The 23,736-nt window shown below is 46.3% G+C and overlaps 1 protein-coding gene and 1 pseudogene across 1 annotated transcript; one reads left to right on the forward strand and one right to left on the reverse strand.

Moving 5' to 3' along the window:
• Positions 1 to 6,120: 6,120 nt before the first annotated feature.
• Positions 6,121 to 11,479, forward strand: LOC120644764 (ETO1-like protein 1). Its single transcript, XM_039921470.1, has 5 exons — positions 6,121 to 7,039; positions 7,217 to 8,926; positions 9,222 to 9,513; positions 10,234 to 10,543; positions 10,932 to 11,479. The coding sequence occupies exons 1-5, from the start codon at positions 6,909 to 6,911 to the stop codon at positions 11,150 to 11,152; spliced, it is 2,664 nt and encodes an 887-aa protein (XP_039777404.1). The 5' UTR covers positions 6,121 to 6,908; the 3' UTR covers positions 11,153 to 11,479.
• A 2,243-nt stretch (positions 11,480 to 13,722) lies between these two features.
• On the reverse strand, positions 13,723 to 21,970 carry LOC120644766 (annotated as a pseudogene).
• Positions 21,971 to 23,736: the final 1,766 nt, after the last annotated feature.

Below are 23,736 nucleotides of genomic sequence, written 5' to 3' on the forward strand. Positions count from 1 at the left end.
TCTGTAAAAAAATGTTTTTGAAAAATATAAAAATAAAAAGACGCGTGGCGGGTTGGGTTTACAAGACGACCCCAGGCCGCCTTTTGGTCCATTTTGATCTATAATAGCAAACGTTTTTCTTTATCTCTGACACGTGCTTTTTTATATGATGCCTAAAGTGATTTTTTTGCACATTTATAATAGCAAAAATAAAGTGAATCACATAGCTGCCAACAAATAAAAGGATACGCTGTTTGCATGAATTCAGCAACTAAAGAGTTTGCGCGGGCATTTTATTCCCTCCGAGTAACTACATTTAATTATGCTTTAGTAAGAGCATCATCCTTCTTCCCAATACCAGAAGATTATCAATTCCATCGGCAACACCAATAATCTATCCTTTTTGGCGATCCTCCACTCTATTCTTTGAGTAATCTGCTACAGTATGCTACTAAAAACGTAAAAGATATTATTGGTGATCAAAAGAGAAAATATATAGAGTATAAGAGATAAGTATTTTGCTGGAGATCCTTTAAAAATTTATTAGAAGACTTGGAAGTACTGGTTCTCGGTGCACCCGTCAATCTTCCACCGCAGAAGCTTTATCAGTTCATACTACTACTTGGTCGTTTGACTTTTTTAACCCAAAATTTGATCACTCATTTTATTTAAAAATTTGTACAAAATATTACTTCTTTTGTGGTGGCTTGCTTTATCAATACAAGTTCTCTAAGAATGACTTAAATTTGACTATATTTGCATAAATTTTTTGAATATAAGATGAGTGGTCAAACTTGTGTAAAAAAAATCAAATAATTTATAATTTAAAACGGAGAGAGTAACACGTAATATCGCAGAGCAGGAACCGGAGTAGTGGAGTGCAAACCTCATCAGACTGGCAAGGTCACAAAGCTACAGCCTCTGATTAGCCCCCGTTGCATTGGGTTACTCGTCGTCAGTCGTCACACGGCACAGCCGTGCACAAGCAAAGCAACCAGACTTGCTGCTTGACACCGGCCGGACCGGATCGGACGGAATCTTTGTCACCAGAACATGGCTTAAATACGCTCCAAAATCCAGATGGGTGCGAGGAGGATATGGTTGAAAACGATTAAACTTTTGGAGTCTGGGTGCACCGACTCCAATAATCAAAATCGCCAGCGCCGCCACGGACGGACGTGACAGGAGTGGGGCTCCGGCCGGCCGGGACCGGGACCGGGACGAGACGATGATGCCCGGCGAGGCAGCGTTAGCTAGATCTAGATGCACGTACGCAAAACTCTTCCCTGCGCGTGCTACCCTGCGTAACTGGCTGACAGCGTGAGCGGATGAACCGGACCTTGCATGCGTGTACGTGACAGGTAACATGCATGATGTGGTGGTGTCCACACCCAGAGGGCAACAAGATGAAGCATGGTGCTCTTTCGTAGGCAACCCGTTGCCTACTTGCCTGCAACTTTGGGTGTGGTGTGCTTTGCCAAGGTTGAGACCTGAGAGAAATCAATGAGGCTGTATTGTTAGGGCCGGACATGCATGATTAAGCGGATGCAATCATGCGAAGAGCTGAATTAAGAAGCAGCTAGATAGGCCAACGGATCGAAAGAGGGCTGCGATAGATCGAGCGAGCTTTGTTTAGGCCGGTCAAAGTACGCGGCGGCTTCTTGCTTTATATAGGGAGCAACAACGTAGCAGGCATGAACATTCTTGTTGCATGCGGACTCAAAAGCTAGGCTTTACGGCTTTTGTATGGGTATGTTTGGTTGCTGGGTCGAAATGGGTCGGGAACAACCTAATTCGACCCGTGTTTGGTTGCAACTGTGTGTGGAATGTGATGGACCCATATCGAAATACTCCTTGTAGATGCAGGTTGGGATGAGATCCCACCAAAATGAAGGGACCATCCGAACCCACTTCGTCCTTGTCACGCCCATCTTCTTCCATTAGTGCGTGTGAGATGGGGCGCAGCTTGGCAGATCACGGCCGACTGCGAGCCGGCGGGTCGGCTCGGGCGCTCGGCGAGGGGAGTAGCGGCGCGCCACAGTCGGCCGCCAGTGGGCAGTATAGGTACCCGGCGCGGCCTGTCGCGAGTGGGGTAGGGCGTGACATGTGGCGGCGCGGCGCAATGTGAGGGTGTGGAGTCGGGCATCGCGACGCGGAGCTCAAGTGGCCGGGTCAGGCAGCGCGACGCGGAGCTCGTGTGGCGTTGCGCGGAGCCATTTGCAGCGAGGAACGGTGTGTCAGGGGGGAGCCGGTGGAGGAGCGCGGAGGAGGGGCAAGCTCTGGCTGCCGCAGCTTGCCCGGGTAGAGGAGGGGGTGGCGGAGGAGTAAGCGGCGGCGTGGCCAGCTGCTCGGCCACCCTATCGGTGGCGGCACTCAATGAATGGACTTGGCCTTGGGGATGAGCTTGGTTGCTCGTGGATCTCGGTCGACGGGGCGCAGAGACAGAGGAGGAGGCTCTAGGAAGAGCAGACGAAAAAAATAAAAGAGAGGATGACACAGGTGGGGTCTGCGGACAACTGTTGCTAACAGTGTGAAGTTGGCATCCATATCATCTCTCTAAATCTCTCCAACCAAATAAAAATTGGATTGAACCCATCCCTCCAACCAAACACTATAGGTGGGTTGAACTTGGGTTAAAGCCAACCTAAGAAATAAGAACGGACACAACACATCTCCAAACCAAACACATGTTATATGAAAGGCAAGGTAGGGAGCACTCCCCAACTACAAAATAATTCTTTTCATTTTTTAACAGCTCTCGAGGCCCTCTATTTTGTTCCCCAGGGTAGACGACCTTGAAGCTAATAAGGACTCGTTTGGGATTTCTTAATGGATCTAGGTGTTGGACGGGAGCTTGCATTGTCGCTTCGACGACCGACCGGACCGGAGCAGTTGGTCGGCCAAGCCCCCCAACGGCACCGAATTTCTTCTCTTTTTTCTTCACTCTATTTTTTTTCTCTCCCCAAGCTGACGTGGACGTGCAGCTGGTCTACCTGCCTGCCGTGGCCGAACGCGGTTAATAAATCGGTTTATTATCATCTAACCACTCTCCCCCAGTCACCCCTTGTTTGATTATTAATATTTAGTATAGTAGCTAGACTACATATCAGGTGGTAGGTGATCGCAGATGCGTATATTTGTATATATGCAACTGCTCGTCACACGTGTGGGGTCAGCTGTTATGTTTAGAGTATGCACGGTAGGTCGACTACGGTGCAAGAATGCATGTTCTGCGGTGGAGGGTACGTGTCAGTGAGAGTGTTATCGTACGATTACCAAACTATAAATTTGATAACTGTACTGGAAGGGTATCATGATGACACTCCTATTTCATCGCATGAAACTTCTCTCTTTTAATAAATGATTCTTATATATAAGTAAATTAGTTAACATGGTATGATATTTAAAACTGATGACACTACTCCTATGATAATCTTATTGAGATTGGCCTAACGCTCGCTGAATTGCCACGTAGTTTTGGCCAGTCCATCATCGCAGACACACCATCTCGAACACAAGCTAATTAATCAATTGATTGATTAATGAGTTTAATTTATGGATTCGTTGCCGCTGCTGCTGCACCTGAGAGAAGTCAAAGCCAGGAGACTAGCGGGCCCACGAGGCTGCCAGTGGCGGAGCCGTTGGGGCGAGCCGGCTTGGCTCGGCTCGGGCAACACCCGCGTTTGGTTGCCGCCGGGGCCCGCAGCCCATAGACCAGAGGGGCTAGTAGACTACTAGTACTAGTAGTGGGCGGGCAAGTGGCGCACGGGCGCGTCCACGTCGCGCACTAGCCGTTGCCTCCGGCAGGTTTCGCTGCCCCTGTTCCACGGCTCCTTCCTTTGTTGGATACACTAATCTTTTTAATTTGCACTCGTTTTGCAAAACAGAAAGTATTTCGCAAACAAATCCCCTCTTCTTTCTCTGGAATTGGCCGCATCGTGAGAGATTACGGATTACTACCTGGAAACGATTCCGTACAGCCCCTTTTGAGCTTTTTTTTCTCCTGGTGATGAAAGAAAATGACTGGGAATTGGACGCGAGCTCTGCATCTTTGTGGCTAGTGGTGAGGCCGGTGCCTGACCTACAAGCACACAAACTTTTTCTTTTTGAGGCAACAAATTTTTTGAATCTCACAAAGGTAGTTAAACTGGGACGGAGGGAGTACTACTCTACTCCATTAGAGCAGGTATTATAAACGACGTTTTGTGGGCGGTATCCAACGTGGATGTGAGAGAAAACAAGAGAGATGAAAGCCAACAACTCACTACACGCCCGCTTTTTGCTGGCGGAGAGACTTTTACCTTGTTTCTATTGGCTCAGTTTGCTGCGGCAGCATTCAATACCAGTGGGGTCCGCACCCTCGTGCGCGGGGAGATGTGCGCTCGCAGCCGGTAGCCGGCGATATTATAAAACTTGCTCTTAGCAGCAAATAAATCTCTTCTTTCGCCATTGCAAGTCCAACCTGGCTCGCACTGTCGCCGTCACCCTGCATCGCACTGGAATGAACTAATCAAATACTACCCTTTGCCATGTGTCCCTCACCTTGGAAGTGTACCAAAACTAGGGCGTAAAGAGCGATGTGTGCACTCGGCCGGTGGTGAGGCTATTCGTCAGAACGCAGACCCTTCGCTTCTGACCAATGCGTGGCAGCGTTGGTAGGGCAAAAGGCCAAGTTTCGGTTCTGGAGAAAGAATAAAAAGATCGAGACTTGTCGAGAGTGTAGAGAGCGAGATTCAGGTTCAGAGCCACAGTGGCAGTAAAACTTCTTGTCGACCTTACCATACCAAATTGATTTCTACTGCTAGAGTAGCTTCAGCTGCAGTACCTGCTCGAATTTTCTGCATCATCAAGTAGACCCACACAATTTTTTTTTGTGAAAAGCTAGGCCCACAACATATTTCAAAACGGAGTTTGATAGAGAAAGTACTTATGGCATGAAAAAGGAATTCATGAACAGATAATCTTTTTTTTCTTTTTTTTGAAACAAAATGGACGGAGCATCTTACATGGATGGATGGATAAACAAATTTGGGACGGAACGGAACGGAACGGAACAGCGAGGGTGAGTTGTTGCACGTTCGCATCCATGCAACGTCCGCGCCGGCGGCAGGTTCATTTAGTTATTTGCTGCCGGGAAAAATAAAACTAAAACTCGTGGCCTCGCGTACGTGGCGCAAATAAACCGGACACCACAAAATAAATAAATACGGCCATACGGGATGGCCGAAGTAACTTTTTTTTTCATGGCCATACTTGACCAGTAGCACAGCACCTGTATCGCTAGATCGTTGGACTTTTTTTTTTTGCATGGGCATGAAGGAGTATAGGGAAACCATCACGTGGAAATTAAATAGCACTGGGTGTAGTAGTAGTAGTGCCAACTGCCAAGTCGTCGTAGTCAAACGACCGTGTTGAAACTACGGCGAAGGCAGCAAACCGTTTTTCACTGTTTCGAACGAAGAGGCAGTAAACTGTTTTTTTTGATAGAATTCCCTTGTGATTTATTTACAACTCCAGCTACCGAATTTATCCGTCGACGCTGAAACCACTGATCACCGCAACCAAACGTGTACGTTGGCCATGAATGACACTCCCTCGCTGGACCACACGGAGTGTCTGTCGGAGCTGGGTTGGGTTGCTGCCAAGCGATTAGGCCGCCGCCCCTGCCTGACCCCAGATTAGCACGGAGCTCCTGTTCTTTTTTTCTTCATCTTTTTGGCCATATTTCATGTTTGTTGCCCTTTGAAATATTTTCAAAAAAAGACGAATGTATGTATTAGGTACTAAACGAAATTTATTTGTCAAATATTTTTACAGATATATGCAACTTTGCGAGCTAAATCTAATGAGTCTATAATTTGCAACAATAATGCTACAGTAATCATACTCTAATCATCCTATAATCGTACGGTCAAAAGCTTTATTAACTACAGCAACTGTTAAAGTATCATAGTTGTGGAGATGATTTTGTAATTAGATTTCATTTAATCCATCTAATTAATGGTAAAAGCTGCTAAAAGTGTTTATAAATTTTTTTTCACCATCTAATTAACTACATGCTCTCTTGGCAACTTCCCTGCCTGCTCTCTTGGCAGAGAGAGAGAGATATCAGCAGCGGCCGCACAAAGCGTTCGCCGGGGGCGCTTTGGATTCCCGAGAATTCCCCATCCAAAGCGGCTGAATCTCGGGACCCCGCGCCGGCCCGCACCCGCGCACGCCTGCTCCTCTCTCCCTCCTCCCCACCCGTCTCCCTCCTCCCTCCTCCCCCCGCCGCCTCCAGAGCAGGAGGCTAGGAGCCGCCCGGGGCGAGCAAATCTTGGGGGATCCCGGCTCGCCCGCGCCGCGCCTGGTGGATTCGCTCCAGCGGGAGGGCCGGCCGCCCCTTTTCCGTACTCGGGGTCGGGTTGGATTTGGTTGCGAGGTGTGGTTGGGGGTGGTGGGGGAGCTCGCGCGCTCGGGGCGGCAGGGGGAGTGGTTACTACTGGTTACTCCCCCCCTTGGCTTCTTGCTCCGCGCCCGCCCCGCTGGGCCGGCCGTGTCCTGCCATTAAAGCCGGCTCCTTTGGGTTTCTCTCTCCATCCTCCTCTCCCCCCTCTCTCTCTCTCTACCCGTCCCGCCCTCTCTCTCTTCTCCTCTCTCTAGCTAGCTAGCTAGCTGCGGATTGGTGCGGTGGTTCTCGGGGCCGGGTTCCTGCACCTGCCCGGAGCGCGCGGCTCGGAGCTCCAAAGGCGGCGCCGCCTCCCCGGCGCTCCCTTCCCCCTGGAATTCTTGGGCCCCGGATCCCCTCCGTCGGTGGCGCGGGAGGGGTCGAGTCGCGGCGTGTCTTTGGCTCCCGGGGGGCGGGGCTGGGCCCCCTGGATGGGAAGGGTTTGAGCGGATTCGGGAGGCGGAGGGGGGCAGATCTGGTCTGGCTCGCCGTGGTATGCGCCATGAGGAAGCTCTTCTTCTCCGAGTCAGCCTGCAAGGAGACCAAGCTCCACTCCGCGCCTCACTCGTGGCTGCCCCTCGACAGAGGGGGCCTCTCCAAGTCCGCCGCCCATGCCTCCGGCGGCACCTCCATGTAAGCGCCCGTCCCCTTGCTCCCCGCCCTACCTGATTTCTCGCTTGATTTCGCAAGATGGGCTTGCTGTGGCTGAATTGTGCTGCTCAAGATTCGTTTTTTTGGGGGTACTGATTCTGTGAAGGGAAAATTGGCTGATTGAGGTGTTTGCCCTGTTTTCTGCTGTCTGTGATGCAGAGAGTCTTTGATGAAGATGCCGGAGCCGGCGGTGCTTCCGCACTTCAAGCCCGCGGACTATGTCGACATACTGGCTCAGATACACGAGGAGCTGGAGTCTTGCCCTCCGGATGAGAGGTCCTGCCTGTTCCTGCTCCAGTTCCAGGTCTTCCGCGGCCTGGGCGAGGCCAAGCTGTCGCGGCGGAGCCTCCAGTCCGCGTGGGAGAAGGCGAGCACCATACATGAGAAGCTCATCTTCGGAGCGTGGCTCAAGTATGAGAAGAAAGGGGAGGAGGCGATCTCGGACCTCCTCAGCTCGTGCGGCAAGTGCTCGCAGGAGTTCAGGCTGCTGGATTTCGTGTCGCAGGTCTCCACCGGGTCGCATGACATGGGCTATGATGAAGGGTCTGATGAATTCCGGGGCTCCGCGGTGGTTCATTTCCGGATAAGAGATGATATGATCGCATGTGATCGGCGGAAGCTTGCAGCTTTGTCGACTCCGCTATATGCGATGCTCAACGGTGGGTTCAGGGAGTCATATCTAGAGGTCATTGACATGTCTAGAAATGGCATCTCCCCTATTGGCATGAGGGCAATCAGTAAATTCAGCCTGTCAGGAAGACTGCCATATTTGTCAGCTGATGCTATTTTGGAAATGCTTGATTTTGCCAATAAATTCTGCTGCAAGGGCCTCAAGGATGCTTGCGAGCGAAAGCTTGCTTCTTTTGTCTCTTCAAGGCAAGATGCTATAGACTTCATGGAATGTGCTCTTGAGCTGGGCTGTTCCATCCTTGCCGCTTCATGCTTGCAGGTGCTCTTGAATGAACTTCCAGAGTGCTTGAATGATGAACAAGTGGTTCGGATATTCTCCTCTGCAAATAAGCAGCAGAGGTTGACGATGGTTGGCAATGCATCTTTCTCCCTATACTGCCTTCTCAGTGAAGTCTCCATGAGTACCAACCCGACATCGGATGTCACCTTAAGTTTCTTGGAAAAGCTGGTGGAGTCGGCATCAGATTCTAGACAGAAGCAGTTGGCCTTACATCAGCTTGCGTGCACGAGATTTCTAAGGAAAGATTATGCTGAGGCTGAGCCCCTGTTCAGTGCTGCCTTTTCTGCCGGCCATCTCTATTCGGTAGTTGGTTTAGCTAGATTGACCTCTCTGAGGGGTAACAAGCATTTTGCTCTCAAGTTGCTCGACTCCGTGATGTCATCTCGTTGGCCTCTTGGATGGATGTATCAAGAGAGAGCACTATATTTGGATGGTGATAGCAAGTTAGAAAATCTTAACAAGGCTACTGAGTTGGACCCTACTCTGACATATCCCTATATGTTCCGAGCTGCATCTTTGATGAAAAGGCAAAGTGTTGAAGCTGCATTGATGGAGATCAACCGGATCTTGGGATTCAAGCTTGTGCTCGAATGTTTAGAACTAAGGTTCTGTTGCTACCTCGCTCTTGAGGATTATAGAGCTGCACTATGTGATGTGCAGGCAATCCTCACGCTTGCCCCTGATTATCGTATGATTGGTGGTCGGGTGGCTGCGAAGCAGCTGCGTATGCTAGTGCTGGAGAATGTAGAGCAGTCGACAACTGCTGACTGTTGGATGCAGCTTTATGATCGGTGGTCATCTGTGGATGATATAGGATCCCTCTCTGTTATATATCAAATGCTGGAGTCAGATACTTCCAAAGGAGTTTTGTACTTTAGACAATCTTTGCTTCTTCTCAGGTAAATAAATTAATTTATGTTATTGCTCAAAAGAATAGTTTGCATAACTCAGTATTATAGGTTCAGGCAATAATGGGCATAGTAGATGCTCATGCTACTGCACATGGTTGGCATGCCTGGCATGTCTTGCACCTACTAGTATTATGTATCTGGAAGCTCGAATGTTCGCACATGTTTGGCTGATAAGCATGTTTGCACATGCATCCTGTGCTAACTGCTAACTTACTGCATGATTTTTTTTTTGAAACACTATTTGGGATGTTAGGATTAATATGGCTTCGATTTTTGTTGTCAGATTAAACTGTCCTGAGGCTGCAATGAGGAGTTTGCAGCTTGCTCGTGAGCATGCTGCAAGCGATCATGAAAGGCTTGTTTATGAAGGATGGATATTGTATGATACTGGCCACTGTGAGGAAGGATTGCAGAAAGCGGAAGCATCCATCGCAATACAAAGGTCATTTGAGGCATTTTTTCTAAAAGCCTATGCTTTGGCTGATTCAAGTCTTGAACCTTCGACCTCAGCAACAGTTGTATCGCTTCTAGAAGATGCATTGCGGTGCCCCTCAGATAGACTCCGAAAGGGTCAGGTAAGGTTTCTTTCTCCCCCACGTCATTTCCTCAATTCCACTTAGCTAAATGGACCATGAATGATAAGGAGCTGCTGTCCTTTTTCTACTGTGTCATCTTGCAAATTTTGAGATCTAAGAGATCTTATACTAGAAAATAGAATATTAGTTGTAACCTGTAAATTTTACTTGGCTTTTATGACTTCACTTGGAAAATATGAAGCGGAAATTTATTTCTACATTTATTGAGTAGTCCTTTTTTTTGGCAGGGATTGGTCTTGGATTCTTGTTATTCCTTTCATTCTTCACATATGCATTTTTTCAACTGCCGGGTGTTGCTAAATTTTGTTAGGAAGTTAAGATGTCCTATTCATTGTTGCATTAAGTATGGGAATGGCACTCTCAATCTTAAAAAAATGGTTTTCCTGGTTCTCCTAACATGGCAACTGATCAATCGGAGTCCTGGGTATACTCTAAGAGTAATTTGATTTCTTAGCAATTAGTTAGCCTGCTAGCTAAGTTCGAGCATCCGATACCATCTTCATTACTGGGAAAATTTCATTTTATGTGGATAAATGGAGCACCCCTTTCAATGGCTAATCAAAACAAATTTCAATAAATATTTTCAGCTTAGCTACATCAACTTCAGAAACTGCCCTATTCACATCTCTGTAGCATTCTAGTTCGAGATGTTCAGACGGATGCATAACTGCAACTTACTGATAATTTTACATCTTTTAGGCTCTGAACAACCTTGGAAGTGTTTATGTGGATTGTGGGAAGCTAGACCTGGCAGCTGAATGCTACATTAACGCCCTGAAGATAGGTCACACCAGAGCGCATCAAGGTCTTGCAAGGGTTCATTTCCTTCGGAACAACAGGATCGGTGCATATGATGAAATGACCAAACTAATAGAGAAGGCCAGGAACAATGCATCAGCATACGAAAAGAGATCCGAGTACTGTGACCGGGAGCTGACGAAAGCTGACTTGCAGATGGTCACCAAACTTGACCCCCTGCGAGTCTACCCTTACAGATACCGCGCTGCTGGTAAGTGCTACTTCCTGCATGGCATTCCCAATTTCTTATAATTTTTGTATGAAAAAGCTAGGATGTGAAATGATTCTGGACCACCAAATTCAAAGCAGATTGAAACTTAGGATATAAAATTCTTGACAGAGTTGTTTAATTGTTAATAGATGCATGTAGCTCACCTGTGCCCAACTCCTAGTGGTTTGTGCTACTTTAACTAACCAACTACATCTTCTCCTAACATAAGCTGGTAAGAGGTCAATGTGGTCTGCCATATTCTTTGTTCAACTTGATCAGTAGGTGTAACAACCATAACATATTTCATTCAGTTCATGAATTAGCTCATCTGTTTATTGCCTTCATGCTTCCTCAGCTGACGCTGACTCCGTCCTGATTTTGTACCCAGTGCTAATGGACAACCATAAGGAGAAAGAGGCCATTGAGGAGCTGACAAAGGCAATTGCCTTCAAGGCAGATCTGAACCTACTCCACCTGCGCGCAGCCTTCCATGAGCACATTGGCGACATTTCGAGCGCCCTCCGGGACTGCCGTGCGGCCCTCTCTGTGGACCCCACCCACCAGGAGATGCTGGAGCTTCACCACCGGGTGAACAGCCAGGAACCCTGAACCCCGTGGTGTACATAACGGAGCTCTCTCTTAGAGAACCAGCCAACCAAATATACTAGTGTATGTTTTGTACCATACACAGCAGATGAATGTAAGGATAGTAGAAGCCATTTAGGTCCTCCCCTTCAAAGCCAAATCCATCCCCTGTGTCCCTAATTAGATATGTTGTTTGCCATAGCCTCTTAGTAAATTATTATTGTCGATTGTGATTAAGCCTCCTAATTGTACCTGCCATGTGCCCCAGCAGCCCCATACTGCCAGAATCAAAAAGTTTTGACTGTATCATGTGTAAATGAAATGGGAAAAAAGAATGGAAGCTTTTGTCGGCGCAAACCTGTCAAACCTGTTGGCCACTTGCGGATCACACTGATTGATTGCGCATGTGCAGATATGCCTCTTGGCTGTTGATTAATTGATTAATTCTTGGCTGTTCTCTGTTTACCGGTCATCTGTGAGGATTAGCATGCGGTCATTGTTGCTCTGATTGGGGTGAAGACTGATGGAGAGCAACGGCTCGCAGCTTCTGAAAATGAATGGTCAATGAGTGAGGACTGAAGACATGATCACATGACTTCACTTTCTCAGGCTGAACGGTTCAGAAATGGTGAACCGATCTAGTGGAGGGAGAAATCGCAGGATTCTTTTCCCCCCATAATGAGCAGCACTTTGTTGTCGGGCTTGTATGTGACGTTTAGCTGCACTGAATTGACCCAAGAGAACGAGGAATGAGATCCATGTTCTTAGATACAAAGCTCCTCACTAATTTAGGGAGAAACGTTTCTCAGAGAAAGCCATCCTTGTCCACTCATAAGTAGGACTGCGCTACAAATTCACCCAAAAAATTCCCCAAGAACGCTTTGTTTGCTCTCAGTCTTGTGCATGCCTTCAAGGCTTCAACATCTCTTTGGTGCCTTTGCCTCTTGTTTTTCTTCGAACCATTCGCGTCTTTTCGGTTGGTTTGCCAAACAAATCCCAACAAATACGATCTCCGCGTGTTCTATCGCCAAGATCTCCAACACATACGGTTTCTAAAAGAGAGAAAGGTGCTCCAATTAGGTGACCGGTGTAACCATCCATGCACAAGTTGACAAAAGCTTGAGGCCTTTCAGCAGCTCCCTTTTTTTGTGCCCAACTGCCGGTCGCCAAAAATGCTGGAAACGTCAAGAAGACTCACGTCATGGGGGCAGCGGCAGCCCCCAACTTTTGTGGTGGATTTTCAGCGGCAAGCTTCCTGTGAGAGGAACATGAGGGAAAGCGATGTGAATTCGTTGAACACTTCACGGGAGCTGATGATGTCTATCGGATGAGCATGGAAATGGGAACAGAGTGTGGATAAGAGATGAGGTGATGTGATGATGATAAGCTCTTGGCATATTGTCATCTGCTTCTTAAGCACAAAAGTTTAAGATGAAACTAGCTAAACATGACACTGGAATGGGGTAAACTTTGCAGAATTTTTTTTTAAGAAATACCTTGCAGAATCTTATGTTCTATTTGATGAAAGTAGGACGACGCAACGCTATATATGCCGTACATCTTTCGTACAAACCTTGTGATTTGAAACCTTTGACTGTTTTGAGCCATACGAATCCAATCAGGAGCACTACAACAAAATTGCTGCTGAAAGTCTGGACAAGTTAAATTTTTGTACCCCAGGTGCCTGAGAAAAGAAACACTACTACTGTTCCGTGCAAAAATACAATGACGCCTGTGCTGCATAAAAAAGTACAGACAAAATAAATGAACTAAATGGCAATATGTGGACAAGATTTTTTCTTCTTAATCTTAGTTTTCAACCATAAAGTTTGCAAGGGTACATGTTCTAACATTTACAACATAAAACATCTTTTATTCCAAGAGGGCATGAGCGCAAAATCTCCTTTTTTCCCCCTTTTCTAGTGAATGGAAAGGATGAAAGGTTTGAGCATCTTTCTTAGTTTTTGGGTGACAGTGTAAACTTCTACAGTATTACACTTTTGAACTATGAAGCCCAATGGGCTGAAATGCCAGGCCTCAACAGAAGTTCAGGACACGGATCGGGTTTATGCCCAAACTTTTCCTTCCAAGCCCACATGGTGAAATCGCTAGGCCCACCATCGGATTAGGCCTCGCTAGCCAAGCCCACCGTTCCATTCATCAAATGAACTACCCCTCAAAAAAAAAAAAATCAAATGAACTATCTCATACCAGTTTATATAAATTATTATAATTTAGGTTACCTCCAAAAATTAGTGATACTTCTCATCAGTCATGAAATAATTTCAAACCATGATAACGTGCATGTGTATGTCTACAAAAGAAAAGAATCTTTGACCATTTATTATAAACAAATATTTGAATGGGCCATGTAAATAGTATAATTGGATTCGTATCATGCGAACACATCTTCGCATATTAGTTTGCATAATAGTTGCATCCGTTGCTTATCAAAACTCGATCTGCTAATGCTAGTTACTGCACAAAGAGGGAAATAAAGGCGCGAGCCCACCCCTTTCTCTGCAACGTGCAAGACCACGATGGGTTCTTGTGTACTAGAAAGAGTTAACAGATCAGAGTCGTGGATGTGCATCTTAACAACAAAAAAGGAAACCAACTTTGGTGTCTCGTCATTTACAAACAAGTAATTGAATGAGTCATACATACAAATAATAACATTATTGGATTCTAGTCATTTAAAAACATCTTCGAATAACAGCAGAAAGTTGACAAAAACAGGTTGAACCACCTACAGGCACACACACGTTCGTGGCCAAAGAATTCAATGTTTGAAGCACAACACAAACAAACAAGCGCACGCCCTGGGAGAGTAGTAGGAGTTATTACGGCACCAGGGAATTCGAAGGGCGGCATGGGCACACGTACCAAGCAAATTGAACCCACCTGGCAACTGCTGCCAGTGCCAGGCAGCCCGATGATCTCCAGCCTGGTGTTACCAGTGATCGAACCTGCTGCCAATGGATGTTGCCGGACGAGTTATTTGTGTGTCTATACAAACAGGTTGGAGATCAAGACTCGTGCAAAATAGCAAAAATATTACAAACCTGTCCGAGACTCGATCAGTGCACGTCATGATGGGTTCGTTTGCATTCCGAGCGAGCTGGTTCTGGATTTTCTTCTTGAGTTCACCTTTCTTGCGCGCTTCTTCCAGTCTTTCTTCCTCCCATGTCCCGTTTGTCCAGGGAAAGGAAACCCAGAGCTGGACTGCGTTGATGCTTTCGAGAAATTCTAGCCCAGAAAAGCAAAATTCGTTATCTACTTTTGCTTCGAAATACAGCCGCTCAAGATTAGGCATAGTTCCTTGTTCAATAGTTACCGACTTGACCCTGCTTCCTACAGAAAACCAGAGCACCCTGAGGCTTCCGAAAGTTATTCCAGACTGCAGGCGTTTGAAAACAAGTTCTTCTCCCTGAAAAACTGACCACGCCAAAGGCAGAGCTAAAATTTCAAGCTTCGGTAGTTTCCCAAGGAACTCCAGAGCAGCTTCGTGATCCAATAACCTCGATTCCACTAGTTTCAACTTCACAAGATGCGGGAGCTCCTTGATCCATTCCGGCAATGTTCCCAGATTGCCGTACAGCTTGAGGCTCTGCAGGCTTTCGGGAGGCGAGGATATATCATCCAAGCAGCCACGCAAACCTGGCTTCCCTGCCGAACTCACCGACAGCGATTCCAGCCCGCTGAGATTGGAAATGGCTGAGCTAAACGCCGGGCCATTCTTCTTGTTGATGCCACTGACTCCTAACTTGCGCAGTCCCGTGAGCATTTTGATGTCCTGTAGAACGGCGCCGCCCCTTCCGACATTCACTTCTCTTAATGTGTGCAAGTCTTTCAGTTTTCTGACCCCCCTTGGAACTATTGCGCCCTTTTCTTCATATACTGCGGTCATGAGAGCAGGGAATTCCACGCAGCAAGCGAAAGGTGCATGCATCACGTCTGGTGAGGGCCTTATGGAAAGGGCCATCAATGTTTCCAAGAATAGGTAGGCAGCATGTTGCACATACAATAGCCCCTTGAAGACATCTCGGCATTAAACTTTCCTTCTCTTCTACATAATCTGATTTCAGACCAGCATGGATGTACTGTAGCTTCCGAAGCTGGATGATGGTTTTTGGCAGAGCCTTTACCCAGGTACCTCTGATGTCTAGCACTTGTAGTTGCCTCAGGTTGCCCAATGAATCTGGCAGTAGATCAATACCACGACATCCTCGTAGAGAAAGGTACTTCAGGTGAAGAAGCTTCCAAATATTATCAAGGTGATGGTACTTTAGACCAATTGTGCCTTCTAAGTCAAGCACTCGTAGAAACATCATCTTATCAGAAATGTAAAACGGCTTACACTCGCCAAACACCGACAGTGATCGTATTCGAGATAGGTCAACTATGCTCTCGAACTCACTTTGATCTCCTTTCCAGTTGCTGCTTATAGCAAGATGACGAATTGTGCCATGGGTACTCATGGCACAACCTTCCTCTAATCTGAAAACTAGGTTTTCATCCGTTGACTTTGAGATGGCTATGTCACGGATGAGATCATGGACCTTGCATGAGTCAATTGATTTCCTACTATGAACTGATTGCTGATATGGTAAAATCATGCTTCTGTTTTTGAGTTCTGTGAAGTAGGTTTCAGCCATTGCATTGGCAGACTTCCCACGCCTCTCGCTTGAGTAACCTTCTGCTATCCATCGACGCACCAAACGCCTCCGACTAATGATGTGGTCCTCAGGAAAAATAGACAGATATAGGAAACATGATTTGAGATGGTATGGTAAACCATCATAACTCTTCTCAAGGATGGTTCTTATCGTTCCAAGCTCTGAATTCATCTCCAACTCAGCATTGATATTCTCATTCAATTTTCTCCACTCATCTCTAGTCTTTGGACGGCTTGCCAAGTAACCACCTATTGTAACTATTGCAAGGGGTAGTCCACCACACTTCTTTAAGATTTTGTTCGCTTCTTCAACCAAGTCAGGATTCTTCTTTACTAAATCTGTAGCCTTCACAATTGGAAGTTCACCATGCTTCTTTAGCATTTGGTTTACTTCTTCAACCAATTCTGAATTCTTCTTCACAAATTCTGTGTCCTTCCCAAATACCTGTTTTTAATGCAATCTAAGTATTTCAGTACTCTGAATGTAAAAAAATATTATGTATTGAACATTCTCATATTACTATATATACTCCTTCTGGTTAAAACTTATATTAAATATGTCATTTGAAATAATTATTAAATTTACAAAAAGCAGTTTTTTTTGTGATGAATATAAAAAAGCGATGGGACAGCCATATATGGCCATGGGCGCACAAACAACAGACTTTGCAGGAATCTCCCCCTCCTCTCTCTCATGATGATTTACATGTAAAGAGGTCTACGAGCTCTCCTGATATTAGACCAAAAAATATAGTGTTTCATATGGTTTCATTTGATTTTTTTGCTCTCAATTTATGTTTTATTAGGTATGACAGGTATATGAGTCACCAAGATTAGGCCCACCACACCCCTCCCGAAGGTCCCACACTCCCACTTGCCAGGCCAAAAGGTTTGACGAAAGGGGATGAAGTCTCATTTTCGATAGAAGGAAAATATTTAAACCTAAAAGCTAAAACTTTTTCACCAAAGCATTCTACATACCCCACCCGGTGTACCCGCCGCATGGAGCATCCTCACATGCATGATTGAGGGAGAAAATTGATCCCCGCATATTTCTTTCCTTATGCACAAGCTCGACTTCCCTTTGCACATTCAAAACTCCATAATTCGTGTCACGGTTTGTTTGGATAGAAAATACCCTCAAGCGCATAATTTAAGGAAAAAATTGATTCCCGCATATTTCTTTCCTTATGCACAAACTCGACTTTTTTTTGCACATGCAAAACTCCATAATTCGCGTCATGGTATGTTTGGAAGGAAAATACCCTCACGTGTAGTTTCTTTGTAAGTTTGATCACGTTCCTATTCTCCCTGCCATTATATTAGAACAGCACATGTCTCCCTGCCACCGCCGCCGCCTCTTGTTCTGCTGGTCACCGGCGCCCTTTGTTCTCCTGGCCACCGACGCCCCTCTCTGGCCACCGGCAATCCACATTATTTTGATGCTGCTCTAGAGGTAACGTTTAATCCCATTCTTCCTTCCATTCAAATGGCCTGCATTTCCCTGATCATTGCTGTCGGCATTCCCTCGTTCTCCCTGCCCCTCCTAATGTCGCACAATGTTATGATATTAATAAATATACTTAATTTTTAGTGGTCATTTGATGCAACTCAGTTATTTTTAAACATTTTTTTAAAAAAATATGTGCATGTGACAGGTGCCTCGCTCCCTCACTATTCGCTAAAAAATTATTTGTAGGAGCACTTCAATTTTTTCAAGAGTGGACGAAAAGGTTGTCCGCCCCTACTGTTATGCCCTTGAACTATAGCAATTCATCTGATCCTAATAAATTTATTCTTAGGGTGGTTTGTTTATACCCTCCCTAGAAAATCGCCGCTATTTTTAGGAGTGGGTCAAAACATGAACCACCCCTAGAAATACCCTATTCGCAAAAGCGGTCTGAAATACAATCGCCCCAAGAATAGAGCGTAGTATAAATCATCCTGCCATATGAACAATTGTCAAATTTAACATAAAAAAGCAGCATACCTTATCTAATTACAAGTGATTCTATGGTGTTATGGAGAGGAGAGTTTGCGTGGGGCTCGAGATCAGGGTTCGAATCCTAGAGAACACAAGTGCGCAAAACAATTGCACAACTTTTGACTGCTGGTAGGCACTATTACTTGGGTGAGCAAAAAAACTACTATTTCTTTGAGCTAACATATTTCAACACTCCCTCTCACGTGTAGATTCTTAGTCCTTAGACACAGAAATAGGAGCCATCTACAATTATTTTTTATTTAATCGCATCGACTACAATTTGGACTCCAGAACTGTAACCATGTATCGTATTGTGTTGTATACAACGACTAGTTCAATTAAAATCTAAATATGATTAGGAAATATGGACAATTCACTTATATATGAATACTTCCCCTCACAAATAGGCTCCCATAGGCCTTAAATTTAGAAATAGGAGTTACTTCATTTGACCGTGAGCCTGCTGATACCATATTTAGTAAAATGCACCAATTGATTTACCAAAAAAGTTAAGCTAATAAAAGAATATGGACAATTCACGCAAGTATTGATCATACACAGTTGGATTGCTCATATGACTAGTAAATTTTAAAACTGTAAACATGTTCCTTTGTGATCCTGAAGCATGGGCCCTAGTCCAATCATATGATGTTTGAACCATCTCTAACCTCTATAGAATACTTGATAATTATGATACTATTTTAGTAAAGCAAAGGGGAGAAAATTTATTTGTTATATTACCTTTTGACTGAAGAGGTTGAGTGCGTCCTCCTCTTTTAGAACTTCAAGACTGTGTACAGTTTCATCATTCCCTGAACAGTGGTGTGCAATATTCTCTTTCCTTGTAGTCACAATTATTCGGGTTGTCTTTCCAATCCAACAAAACCCTTGTATTATGTCATCCCATTCTGCAATAGATGACAAATCATCCAGAACAATCAAGCAACGCTTTATCTCTAAAAGTCTTTTCAATTGATTAGTCAATGCTTCCACCCCCATCGTTGCTAATGATCCAATCTTGCTGGCACTATTTTTCAACAGTTCTTCCTTGGTAGTAGACTCTTCTTGTAATTGCACAACCAAACTCCTAAGGAGATCTGCAGCATTGAAAGGACGCATAATTGTGACAAAAGCACGCCTCTCAAACTTGTCACTTATTTTTGGGCTTTGATAAACACCGTTGACTAGCGTGGTTTTTCCAAGACCACCCATTCCCCATACAGAGATAACCTGACCGAATCGGATATCCTTGTTTGAAATTAAGTCAATAATGTCAAATATTTCTTTATCTCTCCCAATAAGATGATATTCCTCCAAATCACCAACGCTAGTCCTGATGCGAGTGAGAGTCCTTTTGACCTCCTTTTTAGCTGTATCCTTGGATTGATCTTCTACTATCTCACAAGGGGCCATTGTACAGTTATTTATACTTGTAGTGGCTGCATCTGAGCTAGACATTGGCTCAACTGAATCCTTTCCACTTTGGGAACCCTAAACAAAAGAAAGCAATGGTCAGGGTCATCGTTTAACCTTCCATTTCCCTAGGCTATGTCTAACCATCTTTCCAGTCGTGTAAATGTATAAAGTTATTCTTGTTTTTCTTTCATTTATTGTTACATACATCTACAACCTACTATACAAAATTTATGTAATTTTCAGCCAAAATAATAACTACAAGAACTATACATAGGCTGAAATTCATCCACTTATTCACTCTGGACTTTAGAGTACAAATGACTTATCACTGTTAAACAATTCCGAAATCAAACAATCTATAGAAATATCAAAATTATTAGCTGTCATGAATGATGAATGGAACTATGCATTAAATTGTTTTCTTCCCCCTTTTCTTATCATATCAAGATTATTCAGGCCTGCAGCTTTGAAAGCTGAATTCCAAGTTACGTCTAACTGCATTGCAGAGAGGTTAAAATCAACATAGACTACAGCTGTCCATGGATTTTGAATTATTCTCTCCCTCCATTTAATTCCAAGCTGAATTCCTGAGCTAGCAAATGTCCATGGATTCCATGTTACCCAGCTCTTTGTGTCTGCTAGCAAATGTGATTTCACAAAATTTATCGTATATCCATTATTCATTATGCCTTTTTGCTATTCTCTAGGAACTGCAGGGGCTAGTAGTTTTCACTCCTCAATTTGGTGGACAACAATTTTGGGAACTTAGATGTCATAGTTGGCTTGAAGATGAACTTAGATGTTATAATGGGCTTGAAGATTTATTATTTCACGGCAAGAGAAAATAATCTCCAGATACATTGTACTAATTGAATTGAGATCAAATACTACAAATCTAATTATTTATCTAATTCCTTATACACACTATGGCAACATATAACGCCCGCCTCTAGCGCTAATAGTTCTAAAATGTAATCCATCCCACACCATTCTGGTCACTTCATTAGTGTTAACTAATAACCAAACCTGGCATGGATGGGATAAAAATTTAAGGCCAATGATACTAAGGCACGTCTATGCCAGATTAGTGATGTTTTTTTTGTTACATGGTTCTTCCTGTAAATACAAACATATGTTTGCACAATGTTTTCTCAAAATACATCAGGTACAATTTTAGCTCAGCCGGCAAGATTCCTTGTGGTGGAACCTGCCCACTAGGATTCGAGTCCTCAACTCGGCATCGGTATTTGCATTTTTCTGGCTTTATTCGGGATTTAACCGATGTTATTCTTTCAGGGTAGGCGACGTGCCCATCAATAGTGAGGCGCCTATGGTGACTTCATTAATCTCGAGGATCAGCCGGCTCAATCTCTCTGAGGGCTCATAGGGATAGGGTTGCATGCATGCATTTGTAGGTGTGAGTGTACATACGTGTATGTGTGCATCAGCATCTTTACTGTGTTTCACAAAGAAAACGTAAAATTTTAGTGATATAGATGTATTTTTCATGACAAATCTAGCAATATATATTTTTTTTATATTTGTGACTAGTGTTTTAAAATGCTGTGGAAACACACACATTTCAAAACAAATGCAATTGAAGAAATGCACTCAATCGTTTGTTGTTAGTTGCATTAGTTCTTGTGTTTATAAAGACATGGTAACTCCAATTCATACTTTAATTAATTGAAGAATGATGCCAATAGTTATAGAACTAATAAGACAATTTGTGAACACTGAATAGTACCTTGTGGTAGAATGCATAAAGTGTCTGATCAGAAGACAATTGCTTTAGCTCCGAGGCTTGGCTTTCTTGCCCTGCACATAAGCTTGCTACTTCAACTTGCGATGTTGACACTATGATACGGCTTCCTTTCTTGCTACTACTTTGGAAGCATTTCTTAATCCGACGCCACTCTTCAATGGTTGATAGGTGACTAAGCACAATCAGGCACCTCTTCTCATTCACAAATCTATTGAATTCCTGAGCTAATTCTTGGCCAGTCTTCTCTTTCTCCAAAAGATCTTCAACCCCTTCGGTTGCTTGGAACTGGTTCACTAAGCTCTGGACAAAGCCTTTTGGGCAGAAAGGATGCATCATCCGAACCCATGCTCTGCCTGGAAAATTTCTTTGGACATCTGGATTCTCGTAAGCTGCCGTGATGATGGATGTCTGACCAATATCTCCACTTGTTCCCCACACAGCAATCACTCTAAGGTCCTCGTCCTCCCTGTTGATTAGTTGGACGAGATCCACTCTTTCATTGTTCTGTCTCGCGGCACGCCTTGCATCATCAACGCCGAATATCGCTGCAGCAATGGCACTAGGCTGTTCGGTGTCAGCTATGGCTTTGGAGCCAGAGCCCTTGATGAGGCGGTAGCGCACATTCCTCTGGCTCACGTCCTCGACCTTGGCCCTGAGCTCCTTCATCTGCTTGGGCACACGACGCCGCTCCAGCAGCGTGCGAGGGAAACGCCACCAGGATGGTCTGTGCAAACGAACAGCGAAATCCTGGAGACTATCCTCGACGTCGTAGGCCGTGTCACGGACCTGCTTCACCCATGTCTTGACCACCTTGCTGTTGTCTTGCTCCTCGTGCGCCTCCATCATGAAAGACTGCATCATCTCGAGCTCATCCGCGACGAACGCTTGGTCTTTCTGGATACCAAGCTGCAAGGCCACTTCCTGCGCAAACGCGGATTTGGCATAGCCAAGCGCTCCACTGAGCACGGACTTGCCAACGCTCAGCGCCGTCACCTCCATTGCTCTTCTGTGTTTCTCTATGGATTTGTTGGCTTACTTTGCACCTGACAGATCTAGATATACACCAGAGGAAGCAACACAAGGCCCAAAGTTAAAAGTTAAATTTGTTAAACAGACTGGACGCTTGGCTGTTCAGGTTCTTCAATTAGTGTTGGTCAGTTAGCGTTGGTTGGCTTTCCATCTTCTAAAGTCAGTTTCATCGAGTCTGTAATCTATATATGTAACTCTCCAAGCTATGAATGAATTAAGTTGTGTTAAGCACTTCTTCATGGTATCATTCGGGTTCCTTTCCTGAACCTCCCCATCTTCCGCTCTTCTCTCGTCGTGGCATGGCCAACGACGACGCGGCTGCTGCGGCTGCCGCTGAAGCAGAGCGCCTCGCCGCAGAGCAGGCCGCCGCTGCCCGCGTCGCGCGCGAGGCTGCTGCTGCCGAGCGCCGCGCCCTTCAGGCTGAGGTCGCTCGCCACGAGCAGGCCCTCGCTGATGCCCGACGCCGTCTCGCGGCGGCCCCCGCTCCCGTTCCTGAGGATGATGACGGCGCCTCGTCCGTTGCCACCGACGACATCGCCGGCGACGCTGTTCCTGCCCTCCACGCGCAGGCCCTCGGCATCCTCAACATCCGCGCTCTCGTTCCGGTGACCCTCGACCTCGACGCGCCCTCCTTCTCCAAATGGCGCCGCCTTATGCTCCTCGCCCTCGGCAAGTACGCCCTTGCCGATCACGTCCTCAGCGACGCCATCTACCCCAACAATCCGCACTGGGTGCGGATGGATCTTCATGTGCTGTCCTGGCTATACGGCACCATCACCACCGACCTCTTCGAGATCGTCACCACCGCCACTCCTTCTGCCCACACCGCGTGGGTTGCGCTTGAACAGCAATTCATCGGCAACCGCGAGACACACGTGCAGATCGTCGACACCGAGTTTCGCACGTTGTGTCAAGGCGCTCTCTCCGTCACCGACTACTGCCGGCGCATGAAGACCCTCGCCGACTCTCTCATCGAGCTCGGCGAGGCCGTTCCCGACCGCGTCCTCGCCATGAACGTGCTCCGCGGCCTCTCCGAGCGCTTCCACACCCTGCGCCTCTTCCTCAAGAAGCAGCGGCCCTTGCCTGCCTTCGTCGAGATCCGCTCCGAGTTGCTGCTCGAGGAACTTACCATGGCGTCGGCCGCTCCGCAGCCGCCCACCGCTCTCGTCGCCTCCGGTGCACCTGCCTCCGATGGCGGCTCTGGTGCTCCATCCACCGGGTCCTCCTCGGGTGGGAGCGGCTCATCGGGCGGCGGTAACCGACGCCGCCGGCGCGGCCGCGGCAGCGGCTCTGGCGGACAGTCCGCCGGCAGCAGCGGCTCTGGCGGACAGTCCGCCGGCTCGGGCACGCCTGGTGGTGGCGGTTCTTCTACCTCGACGCCAAGGGCTGCCAATTGGCCCACGATCTACAATCCTTGGACCGGGACCATCCAGATGTGGCCTGGTCCGGTCCAAGGGTGGCGCGGAGGGCCATCTCCGCCGCCTGGGCCGCCCCGCTCGCTGTCTGGGCCACCTCAGCAGGCGTTCGCGGCCTGGCCTGCTCCTGATTCGGCTCCAACAGCTTGGCCGGCCCCTGGTCTTCTTGGGCCGCCACCTGTAGCTCCTCCTGCTGCTGCTCCGGTCTACTCGCCCACGCTTGCTGCTGGAGGTATTGGCCCATGGGATCAGCAGGCGATTGGTACATGGATTCCGGTGCCACTTCCCACATGGCCTCTCATCCCGGTTAGCGTTGGTCAG

The sequence above is a fragment of the Panicum virgatum genome, chromosome 8K (genome assembly GCF_016808335.1).
Source record: "Panicum virgatum strain AP13 chromosome 8K, P.virgatum_v5, whole genome shotgun sequence".
Taxonomy (NCBI): Eukaryota; Viridiplantae; Streptophyta; class Magnoliopsida; order Poales; family Poaceae; genus Panicum; species Panicum virgatum.

Excerpts from the sequence above, each read along its gene's own strand:
- LOC120644764 (XM_039921470.1), top strand. The coding sequence starts at position 6,909 with ATGAGGAAGCTCTTCTTCTCCGAGTCAGCCTGCAAGGAGACCAAGCTC. Across the intron at positions 7,040-7,216 it reads GCCTCCGGCGGCACCTCCAT|AGAGTCTTTGATGAAGATGC; the intron begins GTAAGCGCCCGT and ends TCTGTGATGCAG. Across the intron at positions 9,514-10,233 it reads ATAGACTCCGAAAGGGTCAG|GCTCTGAACAACCTTGGAAG; the intron begins GTAAGGTTTCTT and ends TACATCTTTTAG.